Below are 23,982 nucleotides of genomic sequence, written 5' to 3' on the forward strand. Positions count from 1 at the left end.
CACACACATACACACACATACATACACATACACATGCAGATACACACATACATGCACATGGACACACACACACACACACACACACACACACACACCAAGTCTAGCCACTGCTGTCAGCTCAGCAGCCCTGCTCAAGCAGTGGCTGCTAGCTCCCTGGGCAACACCTGTACCTCAGGAGGGGCTGGGCAGGGTCAGCGCAGCCCTGCCAGTCCTGCAGCTCCTGTATTTCTTTGGGGGACTCCGGGGGGGGGGGTCGGGTTGATCCCAGAACAGTGGTACTTCCCAGCAGTGTGGGTGTGAGCAGAGAGGAAACTGCCCGGAAGTGATCAGAGTCCTCTGTCTAGACTTCTCAAACCACCCCTGCTGGGGATGACGCACCACGGCAGCCTAGTATCGGCTTCTCCACCCCCAAAACCAAAGTTGGAGGTTTGTTCCCAGGATTCTTTGCTGTTGTCAGTTCTCTGTGACACATCCACAGTAGCTGCAGGAAGGCCACTGTGGCCTGCACTAACCTGACATGGAGAACGCATTGCTCACAGGGATCATCACGCCTGTGCTGCAGCGCTGGGCACAGTTGTGTCCCTGGTGAGCTGCGGGGCTCTAGGCTACGAAGGGCAGAGCTGATTACTGGGGAGAACGGAACACTGATCGCACATCAAAAGCAAACCCGTGGCAGTTGCGTCAACGCCGCCAACTCATAGCTACCTGTGGAACTGAGTACTCCTGCCCCGTAGGGTTTCCAAGGCTGTGAGTCTTTACAGAAGCACACTGCCACATCTTTCTGCCGTGGAACCGCTGATCCTTTGGTTAGCAGCCAAGCATTTTAACCACTATCCTACCAGGGCTCCTACATACCAGTCATGATGTATTATAATAGTCTGTACTAACGGAATCGGTTGCCAACAAGTCAATTCCTACTTTGGCTGCCTGTGTGTGTGTCCGATAGAACTCTGGTCCATAGGTTCTCAAGACTGGGACCTTTTGGAAGCAGATTGCCTCTGAGTGCTTTTGAACAGCCAACCTTGGTTAGCAGTCGAGTCCCTAACTGTGCCATCCATTTTGATAGATGAGTAGTTGCTGCTTGCAGCCTCCTGAATGCCCCTGCCCCTCAGACCCTGCCAGGCTCTTGGACAAACCACACGCACTCAAAAAGAAATAATGGGCACAGAAGAGAGTTCAGTGCGAGGCCTGTTTCCTCAGACTGGTTGGTGCCTTTGACAATTGTGGAAACCCATGGCCATGCTAATGGGTGGTGTACAGGCACAGAAGAAATCCTCTAGAATGCTTCCACCAGGCACTGGCATGCCACTTCATGTCAGGGGCACCAGGGCCATCCGTCAGAGGCTCATCTCAGACGTGGCATGGGTGGGGGAGTAGAAATGACAGACTGAGCATTAATTTTGCTATTAGCTGAGCCATAACAGCTCCCATTGTCCTCTCTGAGCCTGAGTTTTCTCATAGGCCACATACTAGGGTTGGACGAGGCATGCTCGAAGACTCTGTTTAGTTCAGAAAGTTCTATTCTTAATAGAAAGACTTTTCACTGAATCAAGAAGAGAATGATCATGTAGAAATACTTACACAATAACCCCAAAATAACCAGGGCAATAAAAATGTGGACCAGAAGGGTGGAGATGAATCGGAAAGTGAACATCATGGCCAGAGACAAGGCTGAAAAACAAAACGAATAAACCCCCAAATAGCAAAGAATGTAAGGGCGAGGTTGAAGCTTATCAATCTCCAAGTCCTTTGGGATATCTACCAAACATCAAACCCAAGACAACTTATATCCAGGCCCTCTCTGAAACATGTGCGTGAAGCCGCTAGAGTAAACCAGACCAGTTTCTAACAGTGATTTCTGTAAAGGAGAGCGAGAGCGAGAGAGAGAGAGAAATGAGAATTATTCCTATGTACTAAAATCTTTTACAACTCCAAATGACCATTTTAAAAAAGTTGTCACACTTCACTCTTTCATCCTCACACTGGGCTTATGTCAACTTCTAACTGTAAATTTTCTCAGATATTTGCATTAAATGTGAAATGTTCACAATTCACTGTCACCGAGTCTGTTCTGACTCACCACACCCCTATAGACAGACTAGAACTGCCTGGTGGTTCTGAGACTAACTCTTCACGGTGTAGAAAACCTCATTGCTCCTTGGGAGGACCTGGTGGTTTCGAACTGCTGAGCTTCAGGATCGCAGCCGGGTGGCGCAATGGTAAAGCAATCGGCAGCTCATTGAAAGCTTAGTGGTTTGCACCCCTTAGCTTCGTGGAAGAAAAGACCTGGTGACTGACTTCCACAAAGGTTTTGGTCTGGGAAGCCCCCCGAGGCAGTTCTACTCCGTTCAACAGGGTCGTTGTGAGTTGGAATTCCCTGCAGCATGCAGGACACAGTGCTGGTGAGGCTTTATGGATAAGGATAAGCACAGTGCTTGGTGCACGAGAAGTGCTCGGTAAATGGTAGTTGTTCACACCCTCTCGAATCCCATACATACTGTTAATATGAGTGCAAACGTCATGTCCTGGTGAGGACATTAGGTCACCCTATGGTACGGCAGAATGAGCCTCTAGATTTTGGTATGATGTGGTCACCACACCAGTATCTGGAAGTCAAAGCATCCTATTTGAGTCACCTGAAGTCCTTCCCAGCGGAAGTAGGAAGTCTGGAAGTCACATAATGTGCACAGTAGAGTATCCCCAAGCCCTCAGGAACTAGTAACCTTTTTGGCAATGAAATTATGGAAAGCTCAATTTGTAAACTGGCAAAAGTGTGTTAATGAATGAGCAAGAGTTCCACCGGTCAATAGGTCAGGAGGCGGCCACTGGAGAAGGGGATTATGAAAGGCCATTACTTTTGCCTTTGCTCAAAGAGAAGGTCTGATCTTAATGGGACGCATCAATCTGAACACAGAAGCTGAAAAGCCAAAGGACCAGCAGTTGGTAGCTGCATCCAGAAAGGCCCAGAGGAGGCATGTCTGGGCTCAGATTCAGGCTGCCCCATACCACAAAGCAGGCACGTCCCTTTGAAGAGGGGTGGCGTCAGGCTATTGCGCGTGAGAGGCACACAGCTCCTCTAGCTCACCAAGCAGTCTGCTGACTGGACTCATAGTTTGCAGGAAGAGAGCCCACTCGTCAGAAAACAGACAGTTCAGGTCGCGCTGGCGAGTCTACTTCCCATTTCCAGATGGCAGTGACCTTTACACAGCCATCCCTTGTGTCCACAGAGGACCAGATGCTGGGGCGTGGCCACCATAGGAAGAAGGCAAGGCCCGCCCACCATGGAGCGCTCTGCAGAGAACAAGCTAGGCCTCTCCTACCCCCCTGCCGGCACCAACCGGAATCTGACATCCTTGGGAAAACATATGCAAAATAAATATGAAGTGCAGCCTTCTACTCAAGTCACAAGGTTACTCTTCAATGTGAAACGTGCATGCACATGCTAGGAGCTTTGGCACTCCACAGTTACCGAAGTAAAATGAACGGAACATTACCTAGTGCGAGGACACACAAGCCCAGGACTGTGTTTCTTCCTGACATGATTCCACTTAGAATCCGATGCAGGGTGTCAACGTCATTGATCAAAACAGACGCAAATAGGGAATAGCATTCAGGCGTTTGAGGGATGCATCGGTTAAACAAGGGGAAAGACTTGCTGAAAAGAAAAGAATAGACGGCAAAGATATTTGCTTACATTTCTTCACAACCAAGACAGCATACGATCTGTGCTAGTCAAAGGGATTTAGCCCCATCCTGTTCATAGCCTAGCAAGCCTGGGAACTACCCTCGTCCAGCTAACTCGCCCCATGGCCAATTAAAAAACAAAACAAACCTAAATCACACAGTGCTGTTGGGTCAATTGCAACTCATAGGCCCCCCCATCCTCCCCGCTCTTCCCCCACAGGACAGCGTGGCCCTGCCTGGTGGCACGTCCTCCTCATGGAAGCAGACTGCCGCATCTTTCTCCAAGGGTGTGGCTGTTGAGTCTGGACTTTGAACTTCGCAGTTAGCAGTTGAACCTTAACCACTGCCCTGCCAGGGCTGCTCTGGAGACCAATAGACACCAAAAAGCTAAACTTAGGGTGTGATAAACTTCACTCTCATGTCTTGGTCCTTCCCAGACACTTACTAACAGCAACATGAAAATTATACTTCCAAAAAAAGACACACACACACTACACGTCCTTACGGAAGTTTTAGGACTTGGCTGAAATCAGCCAGAACCTGTATCTATGATAAATACATGCTGTTTCCACATTGTATCCTCTTCTCCTCCTCCTCCCCCCACTCACTGCCATCCGTGCCCACTCCTCGTGACCCTACATGACAGGGGGAAACTGGCTCTGAGAGTTTCCGAGATGGTAACTCTTTACGGGAGTAGAAAGGCCTCTCTCCCAAGGAGCAGGTGGCAATTTCTAACTCCTGACCTTGCAGTGAGCAGACTGATGTGCAGCCCCGTCGCCCCCAGGGCTCCTTGTTTCCTCTCAAGAAGGCCTCTCAGGCTGCTGCGTGAGAGCAGAGATCACGCGTCATGAGTGTGTGGACGAAGCTGGGTTAAAGGAGCCCTGGCGGTGGTGTGGGCTGGATGTCGGGCTGCTAACAGCAAGGTCATCGGTTCAAACCCACCTGCCCTCAGAGAGATGAGGCTGTCAGCTCCCATAAATCGCCACACTCTTGGGAACTCTATGCAGCAGTTTGACTCTGCCCTAGCGGGTCGCTGTGAGTCGGAAGTGGCTCCATGGCAGTGGGTTGGCTTGGTTTTTCCTAACGGGAGGCAAGGGAGCTCTTTCTGGCTTTCCTTTTTAACCCTGTACTGCTGCTGCCAACTCATGCTAACTCCCAGGGTGCTGGCAGAAGCAGACAGCCGCATCATTCTCCCTCGGAGCCACTGCTGGGTTTGCACGCTGACCATTTGGCTGGCAGCTGAGCGCTTTAACCGTCGCGCCATCAAGGCGCCTTTTTTGTCTTAATGAATCTTAATGGGCTACAACTACCATCACAAGGCCCTGGTCTTTCTTTCCGACCCAGTAGAAATCCCCCCAGCCCTAGGCAGTCACCCACCCACCATGCATTTTGTGAAATGTATGAGGATGGAGGAAAGGAAAAGCCAAATGTAAACCTTGCATTGCTCAGTGGGGCTGAGCCTTCCTGAAATTCCCGGTGATCCTCAACATAGACCCTATGGAGAATCGTTCCCAGCAAGTCCCAAGATGACAGAAACAGTCAGTCCCCGGATCGCTGAATAGACATTCAGGAGCAGGGCAGTACACTCAGGGGGGTTTGTTCTGCTGAATTAAGGGGTTTGAAGGGGATCACGCAGTCACACGGTTCCAAGTGTGAAAGGTGCAATGCTATCAACAATGAGAGACTGCCCGTAAACCTGGCCAGGCATTCAAGAGACTTTTTTTTTTTCTTAGTATATGTGATGTAGCAGGAAATTTAAATGGAAGTTGCAGCTGAACCTTAAGGATAATAAAAATTATAATCTAAAATAAGATGCCAAACCTCACCATACAAGGCTCTCCTAAAGATAGTGGAGAAAATAATGTAAATGATGATTAAACCCTTCCCCCAAACAGAGTATAAAAAAGGCTGGGAGTTGCCCATTATGAAAAATAAACTTTAAATTGGGACTACTTGTAGGTTGAGAGAAAAACTTCCAAGCTATTACAGAGTTCCTGCATTCCCCTCACTAAACCCAAAACCAAATTAGTGGTCATCAAGTAAATTCTGACGCAGGATGACCCTCTGTGGGTCAGAGTAGAACTGGGCTTTATAGGGTGTCCAAGGGATGATGAGTTTCGGAAGTAGATCTCTAGGCCCTGTGTGAAAGGTGCCTTTGAATTAGACTTACTTTCCAGCCTTGTGGCTGGCAGCCAAGTGTGCCAATTGCCTCGCCAGCCAGTGCGTCCCGCCTTCACTTAGCTTCCCTGATAAACGTCTTACACAGCCACCACACATTTATGAAGACCCAGACGTAGCCGTACGGTGAGGAGTCACGATGCCTATCACCAGACTGAAGATTCAAATGTGTGGTTCCTGAACGGAAAGAGTCTTTTCCGATTGAGAGTGACTGAGTAAATGACTGCCTCAAAGAGTGGGGACTGCTCATGTTTTCCTGTGGGCGCAGAGGAACGCGAGTCAAACTAAAGACAAACATAAAGGGTCAAACATAAAGTTGCCTTCCGACTACATCCTGTAGGCTGTGCTTGTTGGATGTGGCGATTACATGAGCAAATGCACGCATACATATACTTTATGTATATCAGTAAGAGTACACAATCACACGTATATTTCCCCACAATGTCGTACACCACACGTATCGTTCTGTAGCTTGCTTTTTTTCATTTAGTGCAGTGGTTCCCAACCCGTTAATGCAATTCCTCACGTTGTGGTGACCCCACAACCATAAAATTATTTTCGTTGTTACTTCATTGCTGTCATTTTGCTACAGTTATGAATCGGGCGACCCCTGTGAAAGGGTCGTTCGACCCTTAAAGGGGTTGCAACCCACAGGTTGAGAACTGCTGAGTTAGTGTATCTTGTATCTCCGTTCCCATCCGAACAGAAGGGATTCCTCTTAATTTATTAGGGGAAAATTGACATACAGCTCTTCACAAAAGGAAGGGGTTCATGTGCCCGAGGTGAAACGGAATTCCGTTTAAGCAGCTACTGGGCTGGCGCACAAAGCACAGGGCAGCAGCAAACCTACCCAAACCAGAGGAGCTGGGAAAGGGAACTCGGCCCATGGAAGCGGCGGTGAGGTTCGTGCCAAATTCTGACGCAACCTGCCTGCGACGGCCACTGGGCACAGAGTCCGAGAAATGCTCTAAGACTCAGGACGTCAACTTAGTGAAATGCTAATCGACACAAGTGAGGCTTTGCTATTTTTAAGGAACCCCAACTAGAGTTACAGCAAATGATGTACCACAGTTTAGTTCTTGACAATTATTTCTTTTCAATGCAGTGAATGATCCTACACCCAAGTATCCATGTAGATTAAATTTCTAGAGGTGACCTGCATACACAAAAGGCGCTTCCATTCATAATAGGTAAATATTGCTGACATGCAGGAAAGTGCCTGTCCCTCCCCCCTACGCCCTGGTCGCCTGTCCCTCCTCCCTACGCCCTGGTCAATACAGTGTGTTTGCACACCTCTCCACAGTGTTGGTCAGGTAGCTGCACATGCCACCGTTTCAACCAGGATTTCCACTCCCACGAGGGGAGGGCAGTCTATTCTGTATTATAAATCAGGGAAATCAGTCTCTTTCTCTCCCCCCATGCCCCAATTAATGTTCTCAACGTTTAAGTCATAGTTAGAAGTTTTCTTCCTACTCCCTACAATTTCTAAAAGGCTTCTTCAATAGATTTTTCTAGCACTTCATGGTTTCACATGCTACATTAAAATCCTTAATCTACAAAAGGCTTGGGGTTGGTACAGTCCCCCCACCCCGCCCAATCTACTCAGTTGTCCAAAACCATTTGTTAACTCTTCTCTCTTTTTGTCATTGATTGAGAAGCCGGTTTTTATCACACACTAAATTCTTGTAAGTCTTTGGATCCATTCCTCTGTTATCTTTTATCTTCTATTGATCCATCTGAGAATAAATTAGGACCACAGTATCTTGATTATTAAAGCTTTATAATTTATGTTAAGGATCCTTGGTGGCAGGCTGGTTTAGTACTTAACTGCTAGCCCGATGGCTGGTGGTGTGAACGGAAGGAGAAGGACATGGCAGCCTGTTTATGTAAAGACTCCAAGCCTTGGACGAGCGATGGAACAGTCTGACTCCATCCTGTAGAGGTAGTATTAGGAGGAATAGGCTGGACAGCATACAAAAATAACAATATAATCCATTTTAACAACCCGAAGGGCTGGTTCCCTTCATGGCTGACTTTTTATTTATTATTTTTAATAATTTTGTGGGGTCTCTTATAGCGCTTCTAACAACCTGTACATCAATTGTATCAAGCATATTTGTACATAGGCTACCATCATCATTTTCTAGACATTACTTTCTATTTGGGTCCTTGGTATCAGCTCCTCTTTTATCGCTCTCTCCCTATCCCCACCCCCATGACCCCTTAATAAATCATAAATTATTATTGTTTTCATATCTTACACCGACCGCCATCTCCCTTCCCAGTTTCTGTTGTTCATCCTCCTGGAGGGGGTTCGTGTGTTACTATTTGTCAACCATCACAATCGGTTCCCGCTTCCCCCCCTCTTCTCCTCACCTTCCCCCTACCCTTCTGGTATTGCTACTCCCATTCCTGTCCCTGGATTCCATGTGCCGGGGGCTCATCAGTCTTAGCTGTACCTATGCACATGCTCCAGTCTAGCTTGCAGTGAAAGTCAGGACTGGGGTCATGATAGTGGGGGGTGAGGAAGCCTCAACGAACTAGAGGAATATTGTGTGCTTCATTGGTGCTTTACTGCACCCCGATTGGCTCATCCCTTCCCTGTGACCCCTCTGTGAGGGGATGTCCCATTGTTGACAGGTGGGTTTTGGGTCTCTGTCTTGACCCCGCTCCTTCTCAACAATATGGTTTTTCATTTGTTTGTTTGTTTTGGGTCTTCTGATGTGTATTACTGATCTGTCAACACCTCATGATCACATAGGCTGGTGTGCTTCTTTGATGTGGCCTTGTGGCTTTTCCGCTAGATGGTCGATTGTTTACCTTCAAGCCTTTAAGAACCCAGATGCTTTATCTTCTGATAGTCAGGCACCATCAGCTTTCTTCACCACCTTTGCTTATGCACCCATTTTGTCTTCAGTGATTGGGCCAGGAGGGTGAGCATCACAGAATGCCAGTTTGTTAGAATAAAGAGTTCTTACATTGAGGGAGGGCATGAGCAGAGGCCCATAGACTGTCCGCTACCTCAGTATATTGCCATATTAATATATGTACATACCAATACCTCTATTATTATAGATTAATGTATTTATATATGTGCATACCTATGTTTATACCTCGATCCATAGCTTTGCTTCCTGCATGGCTCCTTTGTTTCCTTTTACCTTCCTCCTTCCCCACCATCACACTCACCCTACTTCTTTCTGCCTCTTAGAAATTCCTCTCAGCTAGATTGCTGTTGCCCCAACACCCCCCAGGATCTCTATGTCCTCGTTGTTGTTGATTTTAATCCCATAGTTGTTCCCCTGTCTATGGTGTTGTTTGCTCACTGCTCCCATCCCCCACCTACTTCTCCCCAACTTGCTTCCCATGCCTATCTATCTTATATAAGCAGGCAACCCAGCAATAACAGAGACTGCACAAAAAGCAAACAAAAGATGGAAAAAAAGACAAAGAAAGAAAGAAAATCATACATAATTCTAGGTCTGGCTGCTGATCTTTATGACTGTCTCCCCACTGGTCCTGAGGAAATTCTGGGCACTGCCCCTTCTAAACTGAAGTCTATTTGTGTGACTCTTCAGGGGCTTTGTGGCTTGGCTTTGCTCCTGTTGCTGATCTGCCGTCTGTCCCAGTATTGTCCTCTGTCGCAGTGTGATCCAGTGAGGGGACATCATGTCTCGAGCTGCTGTTGACCCTACAGTCCATGGCTGATTTTTAAAAATGCCCTTAGCGATCAGGTATAAGGCATCATCAGAACAAAAAATCTTACCATAGTGAATGAGGGGGGGAGTGCGGAGTGGAGACCCAAAGCCCATTTGTAGGCCACTGGAGACCCCCTTGCAGAGGGGTCTCGGGGAGGAGATGAGCCAGTCAGGGTGCGATGTAACAACGATGAGAAATACAACTCTCCTCTAGTTCCTAAATGTTTCCTCCCCGCTCCCACTACCATGACTCGAATTCGACCTTGCAAGTCTGGCTAGACCAGAGGATGTAAACTGGTACAGATAGGAACTGAAAATACAGGGAATCCAGGGCGGATGAGCCCTACAGGACCAGTGGTGTGAGTGGCAAAACAGGGAGGGTAGAGGGAGAGTGGGTAGGAAAGAGGGAACCGATTCCAAAGAACTATATGTGACCTCCTCCCTGGGGGATGGGCAACAGAAAAGTGGGTGAAGGGAGATGTCGGACAGGGCAAGATATGACAAAATACCCACTTATAAACTATCAGGGGCTCATGAGGGAGGGGGGAGCGGGGAGGGAGGGGAAAAATGAGGACCTAATGCCGGGGGTTTAAGTGGAGAGAAAATGTTTTGCGAATGATGTACAAATGCGCTTTACACAATTGATGTGTATATGGATTGTGATAAGAGTTGTATGAGCCCCTAATAAAATTATTTTTAAAAAAATGCCCTTAGGTGTTCTTTTTTCTCTCATAAACTTTTCAACCCACTTGCCTAGTGATTCCAAAGTCCTATGATTATTTTATTTGCACACTTGGTAAACTTGTGGATGAACTTGGAGAGAAGCGGGATCTTGGTAACATTGAGTTGTACTATCAAGAACACAGTATGCTTGTCCTCTTCTTTATACCTCACGGACACACTAAAGCTTTCTTCCTATGGTCTTGGCAAATTCCTCCATACATTTATTTCTGGGCATTTTTGTGTTTTCATATTTGTTTTCTCATGTTGTGCTAAAAGGAGGTTTTAAAAAGATTTAAGTCCTAAAGTCCTATATGTTTCAGTACGTTGGTCTTGTCCCCTGTGTGTGAGCTCTCATATTGTTTGGACAAGTTTGTCCCGTTTATTGCCTTGGGGCTCCAGGGGCACAATCAGATGCTTTGCAAAGAGCAGTAGCTTTACCCCCTGCTTTCCACCGTTCAGACCTAGTTGCTCTTTCTTTTCCATGGCTAAACAGGTTTCTAAGCACAATAAATGCGAGTTGTTTTGAAAGCAGTGTTTTCCAAATGTTCCTTTAGGGTTTAAAAGGAATAAAACCAGATCTAGATTTAATGCCACTGTATTTGTTTTTCCCCAAATCCAATTCTCTGTCAGACCTTCATCTTTCCAACATCGATTTGTCAACTACTGTCTTTCTTTTAGGCAATGCGATCACCAGGTGACGGTACAGAAGGACCCATCAGCCTTGCAGGGCTGGGGAGCCCCTGCTGCGTGGCTGTGCGGCGTGGCTGATCGGCTCTGCACGGGCTCTTTCATTAGCTGAGTCTTTAAGCCACAGGTGTGTTTTCTTTCCCATTTCGGCTTCTTCACCCGTCAGCAGAGCCACTTAAGCTCGCAGGAAGTGGTTAGCGAGCTGACTATCTGCTTCTTGTTGTTTGCTGCTATTACGTTGGCCTCCGACTCCTGGGGAGGAACTGGACACTCCCTGACCTGCACCTTCTCCATGATCAGCTGCAGACGGAACACTCAGAGCTTTCGTTTTAGTGGCTGGGTTTTGTAAACAGATCACCAGGCCTTTCTGAATGGTCCATCTTTGTCACTGTGCTCCTGGGAAACCTGTCCAGTATCAGCCGCATGCTACCCTCTGCTGACAGAGCGTCGTAGCTGAGCGTGTGTTGCCTGGTCTGGGAATTGAACCCGGGAGTCTGGTATGAAAGATGGGAATCATATCTGCCCCATGACTGTAGATTTAGATTACCCTGTGTGGGGAATTCATCCGAGCCAACAAACAATACCATGGCATCTGTGGACTCTTCTGTGTGAGGTCAGAACGAGAATTGTCTTCAAAAGACAACAGTACACTGCACGCCAAAGGGCAAGCACCCATTGTCTGCTCTCTACAACAGCACTGTTTCACTTAAAAGCTCAGTCCTAGGTCCACAAACCTTTCTGACACTCAGGCTTTGCTCGAAAAGGGTATGTTTATACCTCACATGAGCAACAGAGGAAGCAGAAACAATGGGCTTAGTGAACAAGAGGTATTTTAAAAATGTTCTTTGGCCTATAGTCACACTTCTCATATTCTTTGAGTATTTTATTTTGGGCACCATTTATCCATGATCAATATGATAACTTCTGCCTTCGTCAAACACTTGCTTGTGTAGGAAATGGAACTGGAGGCCCCCAGGCTGTTTCTATCCCCCTGACTCAGTCCCTGAAAGGCCAGTCAATCAACTGTTTTGTCTTCAGTGGAAAGCTAGTGTTGGAAAGGACTGCATTGATGGGAGAAGGGACAGGGGTTATGGAAAAGGTGGTGACCCTAGGGATCACGGTTGAGACATCCCCCTGCCACCTCTCCTCTTCAGTGGTAGGCTAAGGAGGCCCAAAAGAAACAGACAGAGGAAGTCCCGCCTGGACTATTTTGGATTATAGAAACAAATGTGTGCAGATGCTTTGGGGTTTGAATGGCAATTCTTCGACTTGCTGGTTTGATGACCTCAGCCTCTTTCTGCCTCAGTTTTCCCAGCTGTAAAATCAGCCTGAAAATAATGCCTACAGGTTTTATATACAGGGTTTTAGAACCGCCAACCAATGAACACTTGTCAACTGCTGAGAACAGTGGTTGGCATGTATCAAAAGCTCATTAAGTGTTGATGATTATCACCAGAAGCATCAAGATACAGGCTTCCCCTGGGGTTACAGTAAGAGGAGCATTTACAGTAAGAGGAGAATTTATCCAACCCTGGTTAAATTACACTCTTAAAAATTCTATTCTCTTTAGTTCCTTCTTTAGGTAGAGTTACAAACAGTGTTCCTTAAAAAATAAAATCCTCCTTCTAAGTGCTAAATTATCCTGCAACCGATTAAAGCTTACTACTTTTTCATCTGGGGCCCAGCTAAGTTTCACTGGGGCATGTTTATAATGTCTGAATATAACCAGAACTTAAAACTAGAATGAGTATCCTCCTCTGCAAACAACACTCTTCCTTGAGTTGCTTAAAACATGAAATAGTTCATATTTTGTAAAAGAACCCACAGGATGAGTAACTATATCCTGCCTCCCAGTCAGCTAAACTTACTTGTCTTTTTTTTAAGTGCCCATTAGATCAACCGTTTTCTGGATGCCTTTGCCACCTGGCAGAAGATGATGAAATGAATTATTTTTTTAAGTGTAACAGAATAGGAACTGTTAGTGGGAATCATATACGAAGGGGAAGTCTCGTTGAGCAAGACCTCTTTTTCCATTGTACATACCCAAGTGTGGATGAAGCTAAGTGTGGTGAGGTTGTGCGGTCATATACAGTAAAACTAGTCAAAGCCAGAACCGATCAGTGACGGAGAAGCTAAATCTTATCCATTAAAAGGAGCAACAGAGACAGAAAGCTCTTGAGATCCAGAAACACAAGGCAGCCCCGTGGAATTCTGGCTCATACAGGTTTCCACTGGAGCATCTGATACACACTGTGCTGGAGGACTGCACAATGCCTTGTTTTATTTAAATCACTTCACTTTCTCTGCGCTCGCACAGAGGTCTCATTCACTGAAAATATACTTTTTTTCAGAAGAATGGCAATGCCCGCCAAATCCAATCACTCTTTCAGTACACCCAGGCATCCTAAAGGTGGCAATGAATATTCATTGAATTTTACCCTTTAACTTACTCAAAAGAGTCCTGGTGGTACAGTGCTTAGCTACTAACTGTAAGTTTGGTGGTTCAAATCCACCTGCCTCTCAGGAAAAAAGGCCTAGCGATCGGCTCCTGTACAGGTGACGGGAGTTCTGCTCTGTGCAGTAGGGTCTCTATGCGCTGGATTCAACTTGCACAACAGACCCTCTCAAGGGTGCATATATGAGCCTGTCTGCCATGACAATGAAATCACTGCTTCATCACTATGATTCTATTCTGCAAATAGTTATAAGGTGTCTACCGCGTGCTTCAGATTATTTGCTCAGCATACAGTGTAAGTATGGTGAAAGGCTACAACACCAAGTCCATCTTCCTTGATTTTGAACTCCACAGCACCCCCTCGTTCTGTTCCAATGACCGCCTCTTGGCCTGTGTATGTCGTTTCCTCATGAACACAGTTAAGAGTTCTGGAATTCCAACGCTTTCTACAATTTGTTAAGATTATTGACACAACTGAATATGTTGACTTAGTCGGTGAAAGACAGCCAAGATCAGCTGATGTCAGCAATGTTATCCCTTAGCCCATATCTTCCTCCGAATCTGGCTTGTATTTTTGGCAGCTCTGCTACAATGTTTTTGGATTATCTTTAGCAAAATTGTACTTGCGTATATTGTTATGAATGATAGTATTCCAACAATTTCTGCGTTTTGGTGGATTCGCTTTCCTTGGGTGCAAAGATGTATCTCTTCGAGTTGGTTGAGCAGGTAGCTGTCTTCCAAATGTTTGGGCAGAGATCCGTGAGTGTTTCCAGCAGTTTGTTCCTTTGTTGAAACATCTCAATTGGTAGTCCATCAATCCTGGGAGCCTTGCTTTTTGTTAATGCCTTCAGTGCACCTTTGACTTCTTACTTCAATTATTGATCACTATTCTATCTCCTGAAACCATTGAATGTTGACCAATATTGTTTGCATGGTGACTGGGCATTTTGACCATCTTTTAAAAATGCCCCTTCTATCTTCTTTTGATGCTTCATGTGCTATTTAATATTTTACCCAAGGAATTCTTTGATATTGCAAAAGGATAGTTAAATTCCCTTCCCCTGATTCTCCATCCCATTCCCATGTAGTCTGAGGGTCTATCATGCATCTACTACGCAGCTCCATGATTGCAGAATTGTGTATACAGATAGCAACACACATGTCGGCTGACTTCCACTCTTGCACTCCTCCGTGTCCTCCTGGCTCTGACATGTTTTGCTGACCTCCCTCTTATTGTACATTACTCTCCCCTCCAACTATGTTAATACCTCTCTGTCCTCTAGTCCCCACCATTTGTTGTACTGTGGTGGCTGTGATGCTGGAAGCTGTCATTGGTATTTCAAATACCTAAAATGAACAGGTTCCAGTGGAACTTTCAGACTAAGAACAGACGATGAAGAAGGACCAGGCTGTGCCCTTCAGAGGAATGAGCCACTGAGAGTCCTGTAGATAGCATGGAAACATTGCCAGCTACTGAAAACCTCATGAATAGAAGCAAAATATTGTCAGAGATCATGCCAGAAGATGAGCCCCTCAGGTCTGAAGGAGCACAAAATATGGCTGGGGAAGAGTTGCCTTTTCAAAGTAGAGTGGACCACAAGGACTTAGATGGAGGAAAACCTTCAGGGCTAGAGCCTTTGGGACTTTCATTTGCTGATGAGGCATGACTCAAAATGGGAAGAAACAGGTGCAAGCAACCACTGACCATTGCAACTTGGAATGAACAAAGTATGAATCTAGGAAAATTGAAAGTGGTCAAAAATGAGATGCAACACATAAAGATGGATATTTTCGGTGATAGTGAGCTGAGATGGACTGGTATTGGCCATTTTGAACCAGAAAACCATATGGTTTACGATGCTGGGAATGACAGAATTATGAAGAATGGCATTGCTTTCATTATCAACACCCCCCCTCAAATTGTCAAGATCTATCTTGAAGTACAATGCCATCTGTAATACGATAATGTCTATTCAAATGTAAGGAAATCTAATCCCAACAACTATTATTAAAACTGATGCACCACCAACAAACCCTAGTGATGAAGAAATTGAAGACTTCTACCAGTATTCAGTCTGAAATTGGTGAAATGTGCAATCAAAATATTTGGTAATCGTGGCAACTGGAATGCAAAAATTGGAAACGAAGAAGAAACGTGTCTTGGTTGCAGAACTGAAGCTGGAGTTCAAATAATAGAATTTTGCAAGACCAATGACTTCATCACAAATACCTTCTTCAACAACACAAAAGGGATTTCTTCATCTTTGGAAAGAGACAATGGAGAAGCTCAATATCAGCAGCTAAAATGAGGCCAGGGCCTGATCTGTGGAACAGATCATCAATTGCTCATATATAAGTTCAGGTTGCTCATATGTAAGCTCATATGAAAATTCAAACAATTCCAGGAGAGTCAAAATATGACCCTGAGTCTATCCCCCGTTTCAAGAGCATCTCAAAAACATATCTGATGTGTTAAACACCAATAAGGGAAGACCTAATGAGCTGTGGATGACATCAAGAACACCATTCATCAAGAAAGCAAAAGGTCATCGAAAATTCAGGAAAAACAAAAGATCAAAGTGGATGTCAGAAGAGGCTCTGAAACTTGCCCTTAATTGTAGAGTAGCTAAGGCAAATGGAAGACAAGATGAAGTCAAAGAGCTAAACAGGAAATTGCAAAGAGCAGCTCAAGAAGACAAAGTAAAATATTATAATGAAATATGCAAAGACGTAACCTAAAGGGAACAACACACTCAGCATACCTTAAACTGAAAGAATTCAAGAAAAAATTCCGGCCTTGAGTTGCAATATGAAAGATCCTATGGGCAAAATATTGAATGATGCAGGAAGCATCAAAAGAATTTAGAAGAATACACAGAGTCACTACTCCAAAAAGAACTAGTCGACATTCAGCCATTTCAGGAGATAGTATATGAGCAAGAAAGCTGCACTGAAAGCATCAGCCAAAAATAAGGCTCTAGGAATTGATGGAATACCAATTAAAATGTTCCAATGGACTGGTGAAACAATGCAATCACTCACTTGTCTGTGCCAAGAAACGCAGAAGACAACCACTTGGCCAACTGACCAGAAGATATGGATACTTGTATCCATTCAAAGAAAGGTGACCCAACAGATGCTTAAATTATAGAAAAACATCATTAATGTCATGCAAGTAAACATTTTGCTGAAGATTATCCAACAGTGGTTATAAGCAGTACACTGACAGGGAACTGCCAGAGATCAGGCCGGATTCAGATGAGGACAAGGAACAAGGGATACAATTGCTGATGTCAGATGGATTTGGGCTGAAAGTAGAGAATACTAGAAAAATGTTTAGTTGTGCTTTATTGACTGTGCCATGGCATCCAACTGTGTGGATCATAAGAAACTATGGCTAGTCTTGAGGAAAATGGGAATTCCAGAACACATCATTATGCCCATGTAGAACCTGTGGGAACACAATAAAGGCATACTGCATGGTTTAAAATCAGGAAAGGTGTGCATCACAGTTGTATCCTCTCACCCTACTTAATCTACATGCTAAACAAATCGCCGGAGAAACTGGATTATACGAAGAAGAGTGCAGCATCGGGACTAGAGGAAGGCTGATTAATAGCCTGCGATATGCAGACGACAAAACTTTGCTTGCTAAAACTGAGTCTGACTCTAAGAACCTGCTGATGAAGATCAAGGATTTCAGCCTTTACTACGGATTACAACCCAATGTCAGAAGACCCAAATCCTCACAACTGGACCAATGGGTAACACCATGATAAATGGAGAACAGATTGAAGTCATCTAGGCTGTGTCTTGCTTGTACCCACAACCAGTGGTCATGGAAACAGCAGGAAGAGATCACAAGTCAAGGTTCACTAGGTCAATCTACTGCACAAGACCTCGTTAGAGTGTTGAAAACCAAGGATGTTCCTTTGAGGGCTGGGGTGTGCCGGACCCAAACCATGCTATTTCCAATCACCTCATATGCATGTGAAAGCTGTACATTGAAAAAGGAAGACCAGGGAAGAATCGAAGCATTTGAATTGTTATGCTGGAGAATCCTGAAGGTTCCATGGACCGCTAAAAGGACAAACTGATCTGTCTTGAAAGAAGTATGACCAGAGTGCTCCTTAAGGGGAAAGGCAGTGAGACTTTGTCTCACATACTTAGGACATGTGATCAGGAGGGCCGTTCCTGGAGAAAGACATCATGATAGGTAAAGCGGAGGGGCAGTGAGAAAGAGGAGGACCCTCAACAAGGTGGATTGACACCAAGATGGGCTGCAACAATGGGCTCAGGCATAAAAGCAACTGTGAGGGTGGCACAGGACTGGGCAGTGTCTCATTTTGTTTTAAAGAGGGTCACTATGGGTCGGAACCGACTTGATGGTACCTATCAGCAACAACAATATCCTCTAGACCAGTGTTTTCCAGAGTGGCCTACAATACTCCTCCCCAGTGGACTCTGTTACTATCCGGAGGGGCTGCAACAGCCCATACATGTACTTTATCCTGGGTGATAAGCTACACCACAAGTTTCTCATTGCTGGTGGGTACTGAGTAGTTTTATTTGTTTGTTTTTGAAAGGGGGACAGTTGGCTTAATACGTTTGAGAATCTATGCTTTAGTCAAGACTTTGCTCCTTTCCCCTCTTGCTCCTGGGAGTTTTGAAAGAATGGTTCTTTTAGTGGGAAATTAGCAAATCACAAAAGGGAATATAATTGTATGAGCCCACTCTCATAAAAAGTTATGATAAAGTTCATCCATTTCATGAGGCACTTCACAGAGGCGCCGTTATTCTTTAACGCTGCATGGTGTTCCATTGGTTGTCCATCTTTCCATTGTTGGGCAGTGAGCCTGTTCCATCATTTTCTTAGCATGCATAGTCCTGCAATGAACATGGGTGAATATATATTCATATAGTGGATCTTATTTCACTAGGGTGTATCCCAAACAGAGAGCCTAGTGCTCACTCCACAAAATAAATTTGGGAATATTCCATCTTTTCTATATTCTAGATTAGTTGAAGTAGAATTAGTGTCAGCTCTTCTCTGAGTGATTGATTTCTAGAAATGTGTCCATTTCTTCTTTGTTTTAAAATTTGTTAGAGTACAGTAATTCATAATATTGCTATTCTTTTTCTATTTTTTGGTTCTGTTGTGACATCGCTGATTTCATTCTTTATTCATGTTATTTTCATAATTTTCTTATCCTTTGTTGGGTTTGTCAACAGCTTATCAATTTACTCAATCTTTTCAAAGAACTTTTAGTCCATTAGATTCTGTCTATTGTTTTTCTGTTTTAGTGTCATTTATTTCTGCTCTAGTCTTATTTATTTCTTTTATCCAGGTGATGGTAGGCTTATTTTGCTGCTCTTTCTTTTCAATTGTTGAAGACGTTGGATTATGATGCTGATTTTTGGCTCTTCCTTCTTTTTTGCTATAAATTGCCCTCTGAGCACTGCTTTTGCTTTGTCCCAACTTGAAAACTTGTGTTTTCACCTTCAGTTGACTCAAGAACTTTTTTGTCTTCTATTATTTATCAGTCTTTAAGAAGGACATGTTATAGAACTTTCATGTTTTAGATCTTCCTATTATTGATTTCTAATTTGATATTAACATTGATATCTAACAATGTGACATGAGAAGACACATACTTTGCAGTATTCTGATGCTTCTAAATTCATTGAAGCCTGCTGTGGCCTAGCATATGGTTTAAATATGTTATCATCACTTGGTTTATATGGTTCAATTAATGGCCAATGTATGTCAAGCCAATCAGTGAGGATTTCTCTGTTGCCAAGGTACTAAGCAGGTTTCAGAGGAGCTTGTACATGAAACTAAGAAGAAGGACCTCATGATCTATTTCTCAAAATCAACCAGTGAAGACTATAATATGGCCCACAACAATCTGGTGTGTAATGGATCATGGGACTAGCGCTGGTCGGGACAGCATTTTGTTCTGTTGTACGTGGGTCACCATGAGTTTGGGGCTATCTTGCTATCAGCTAACAGCAACAGCAACGTGCCTGGTGGCCCACTACTTGATAGAGATGAATAAGATCCTTGGCAGAGTTTACTGAGTGTGCTCTTAATAAGGAGTGCGATGGCTCGTCCCTGGAAGAAGAGTTACGATGCCCATTGGCCTCACTCACTTAGATCTGTTCCAAGCCAACAGGACCAGGAGATAATTAAAAAATGGAAAGTAAACAATTTCTTCTTCAACCTGAAGAGTTTAAGAGCCCTGATGAGGTCGGAGTTAAGTGCTTGGCTGCTAACTGAGAGGCTGGGGCTTCAAACCTGCCCAGTGGGTGTGTGGGAGAAAGGACTGGTACTCTGCTTCCAGAAAGCTGATGGCCTAGAAAACCCGATGGGGCAGTTCCTCTGCCGTGGAGGGCAGCTATGAGTTGGAATCCACTCGATGGCACTAAACAACAACACACAATTGGAGTAGGAAAAATACACATGGGATATTTTTCACAATCACTCACTGGGCAATCATTCACATAGTATTTTTGCTAGCCCTCTTACTATCTGAAGACTACATATGTCATTCTTGTCGGTTGCGTTTTCTCCTTACTTAGCCTGGATACTGTTCCACTATCATTGCGTAGTTTGCAAATAGTCTCTCCTTGTTTCTCCCTGGTCTCCAGATTGGAATCTTTCTGCAGTGGGCAGAGGTTGTGGCTGGCATCCCTTATGCAGTCCCCACAATATTTAGAAGAGTAACGGACACACACCAAGAATCCATGAGCTTTTGTTGAACAAGAAGGAAAAGGCACGGACATTTTTACCTCGGAGGGACTGGTAGCCTGGGACACAGTGAGTCTGCACTTGGGTTCTGGAAGGAATTCAGGCTATAGACACAAAGGAAGGAACCTAGAAGCAGAAGACAGACAGGCTGGTTATCTTATGTCCATATTCCTAGTAGGGAAGGTAAGGATACCACACCCATTAGATAGGAAAAAAAACCCAGATGGAGAAAACAGGCCTATGGGTCACTGAAATGCAGAAAGAGTAGGTCAAGTTAGGTCCGCTCCTGTTATTCTCCCAAGCCCTAAACTCAGAACAACAAGTCATATGAGTAGTATTGGAGTGCATTGAAAATTCTTTGAAGGTGACTTGTTACATAATTTGATATTTTAAAAAACTCAGTCTTGCAAATAATTCTTTTAAAAAACAAACCCAATGACACACTACATCACAGGCACATAGATGTGCAGTGCTTTGCTAACATTTCTTCCACGCTGGTGTCATGTTGGGTTGCTAACCGCAAGGCCAGCCTCTCCATGGGAGAAAGACGAGGTTTTACAGTCTCGGAGTCCACAGAGGCAGTTCTACCCTGTCCTATAGGGTCACTCTGAGTTGGTTTGACTTGATGGCAGTTGCGTTTGGTTTTCTGGCTTTTCCTTTGCTTATTGAAGATTTATAAAATAAGCCTAAGAAGTGGGCCTGGAGCACAGTTATGTCAGTAACACAACAAATCAGTGAAAATACCTGTAGGGCCCAACATTTTACTGGCCAACATAAACCCAACCACCTGCTGTCGAGCCAGTTCTGATTCGTGATGGCTCCATGCATGTTACAGCGGAGCTGTGCTCTATAGGGCTTCCCCTGGTTGTCTTTCCAGAAGTAGACCGCTAGGCCTTTCTTCTGAGGTACCTCTGTGTGGACTCGAAGAGTCTACCTTTTGGGTGCACCACCCAAGGCCTCAAGGAATAATTGTACTTGTTGGCAATTTCCCCTGAAGCCAGTGAGGGCGTCTCTAGGTTTGGAAATGACCGTTGTGCACAGAGCACTCTGACGCTGCCCTTGGGTCCCAGATATTAATCAATATACAGCTCCGGTCTGCCTGTCGATGCTGTCTTCTCTGTGGAAAACCATGCCCAGCGTGAGGGGGAGCGCAGGCAAGGAGTAGCTAGTGATTTCCCAGCCAAGCCTGCATGGTCTGATGGCCTCTCCACACCAGAAGAGACACCCACCCGGACGGTCCTGTATTTCCAGGAGATGCATGATCAGGACAACCTCTCTCCTCCAGGTCCCCTCACGCAGCCCTGCTGCGTTTCCTACCCTCCCGGACAGACAGGAGCCAAGCCGGCCCCTCAGCACTCACCGCTGCTGTTGGCAAAGAGCCGGACCTCCTCTAGGGTGTCAAGCTGTTCTTCCGGACAGTTGGCTACGCAGAGGGCAATGGAGTTGAGCCTAGCATCTTTCACTTCCAGGTTGCAGGAATTCAGAAAGAATACATGTCTAGGAGGCAGATGAAACAGATGAAACAGCATTTTCCCTCCCTGGACTTACTGGAGGCCTTAGAAAACTGCACACATCCACAGGTGCTATGCAAGGTGGGAATGACCCCGGAAAACTTTTTATAATCTCCGACTTTGGAATAATTGATTCTGGGATTAGGCAGTTCAGGAGTCAATGTTACCCAAACTGTCCCTTCCCAAATTTAACGTTCTCTGGAAGGTAACTTTGAGGAGAGACTGAGGGGTGATGGGATGGGCCGGATTGCCCAAGGGCCACCAGAGCCATCGATGCCTGCCCTACTCCATGGAGCGAGCCCACAGAAAGCGTACTTGCAACCAACTCGTTGCTGTGTTGATTTCAACTTGGTGCGACCCCACATGTGTCACAGTGGACCGGTGCTTCATGGATTTCAGTGGCTGATTTCTCAGAAGCAAGTCACCAGGCCTTTCTCCTGCGGCACATCGAGGTGGACGCCAACTTCCAGCCTGTAGGTTAGCAGCTGACACTTTAACCAGGGACGCATATTTGCACCTGTGTTCAAACGGACTTGTCAGAACAGCAGGGCACAGGAATGTGGAAGGTGGACAGGGGGAGGCCTGGGCTGTGAACTAGGTGTGTCCTTCCTCCTCCCTGCAGGTATCTCACGAGACCCTTCCTGCCGCAGCTACCCAGCCATTGGGCAGGTGGGTCACGAGACTAGAACTGGTTGGCATTATCATTCCTGGGGAGCATGCTAACCCAGCCAAGTGCAGCTCTTGAACCCTTGGCCCACACCGATCCAGGTCACACACATCAGAGGAGAGCCATAGGAAGAGCCCTGCTGGGAGGGACCTTGGAAAAGGGTTCCAGAAGCTTCTTTCCCTTCCAAATTAGGATGGCAGGCAGAGCACAGAATTCCCGGGTCTAGGATAAATATATACTTTTTACTTCCCAGAAGGATGACTCTTAGAATTGCATTTTATATGCAGTCAGAAAAAAGAGCAAGGGTGGGCAACTCTGGGTCACCCCTTCCTCCTCCTGTCTTCTTCACAATCTGGAAGTGGAGGGGGGACTGTCTGGCATGCAGTCTGTGCCCCGAACACACAACGCCCTCTCCTGTAAGTGACAGCTACAGCACAGGCTCCAAGCTTACTTGGTCTTACCAGCCCTTTAAAAAGTTTCCTAGCACCCTCTTGGCAATGAAAAACCGCACCCTTCTGCCCATAGTCCAGGATAGAGCATAGTGGGGATCTGTTTTTGCAGCCCCTCTGCAGTGGTCCAGCGCCCCCAAGCGGGTGGTATCGCCCAATTTGGTAAACACTGACGTAGAAGAGTGCTGGTCAGAATTTGTTGACACCGAACTTACACCAAGACCTACTTGTCACACCTCCGAATATGTCTTCTAGCATCTATTTCGGATCATCAAGTCTCAAAATGATTGCAGGGCAGTCTCTAGCTTAGAAAGACCTGACCGGAGCCTTCTCTCTTCTCCAGAGGAATCCCATCTCCTCTTCCTCCTTTCTGTCTCTGGGTGGAGCTCCGTTCCCTGCGGCTGGAATGAGACTGCCGAGAGTGCAGGCTGGGCCTTCCAAGTTGGGATTCCCTCATTTCCATATCGAAGCAATGCTGTGAATCTTTGTAGGCCCATCAATACCACCAGGAGTCTGATTCATTTATGGACAAGAACGGTAAAAACCAACACTTATTACCCCTTAGCTCATGCAATGGCTCTGTGGACCATTAAAACAATTTGTGAGGAGCTAGTTCTGGGAGAAGGACATCATGCTGGGTAAAGTATCAGGGCACCGAAAAAGAGGAAGACCTTCGACAAGACGGGCAGAAGCTGTGGCTGCATCGACAGGCTCAGGCAGCGGAACCGTCGTGAGGATGGCGCAGGACAGGGCCGGGTTCACTCGTTAGTACCTGGGCTCGCCTCAATGGCACTTAACAACAGAAACAACTGCATGCATCATAGTCAGTTAACAGTATGAAAACCGGGTTCAGTGTGGGTAAGTACTTTGCCCAAGGTCACACAGCTGATAAGTAGCAGATCTTGAATCTGAACTTAAAGCAGCCTGGTTCAAATGAAGGCTGAGCATGATAGTGGGACAAGTCCTATGCAGCAGTTAGATCAGATCTGCCTGCCAGTGTCACTGCGTTGAGTTTCCTCTGGTATAAAGTGTGGTAGGGGGAAAGAAAGAAAAATATTGCAATATTTTCCATACCAACTGTAAGATTTCGATCTTTATGATAAACCATGTTTACCTAACTATAGTGCATTACTCTGTTTAGATGAGGTGGTTAATACCAACCATTTTCATTTTTATTGC

General features: G+C 45.5%; 1 protein-coding gene across 2 annotated transcripts in view; it reads right to left on the reverse strand.

Moving 5' to 3' along the window:
• The window catches only part of SLC44A3 (solute carrier family 44 member 3), a 109,958-nt gene that overhangs the window by 78,816 nt on the left and 7,160 nt on the right, over window positions 1-23,982 (reverse strand). The window contains exons 4-7 of one of the 2 annotated variants that reach the window (XM_004699570.2): window positions 21,537-21,673; window positions 20,218-20,302; window positions 3,495-3,655; window positions 1,582-1,671 (exon numbers count right to left, since the gene is read on the reverse strand). In XM_004699570.2, coding sequence (XP_004699627.1) covers window positions 1,582-1,671; window positions 3,495-3,655; window positions 20,218-20,302; window positions 21,537-21,673 — 473 coding nt within the window. The remainder of the gene's footprint in view (window positions 1-1,581; window positions 1,672-3,494; window positions 3,656-20,217; window positions 20,303-21,536; window positions 21,674-23,982) is intronic. The other variant, XM_045292164.1, reaches the window with a different exon arrangement.

Source organism: Echinops telfairi, unplaced genomic scaffold, assembly GCF_000313985.2.
Source record: "Echinops telfairi isolate 266 unplaced genomic scaffold, ASM31398v2 ScPeMD7_443;HRSCAF=831, whole genome shotgun sequence".
NCBI lineage: Eukaryota > Metazoa > Chordata > Mammalia > Afrosoricida > Tenrecidae > Echinops > Echinops telfairi.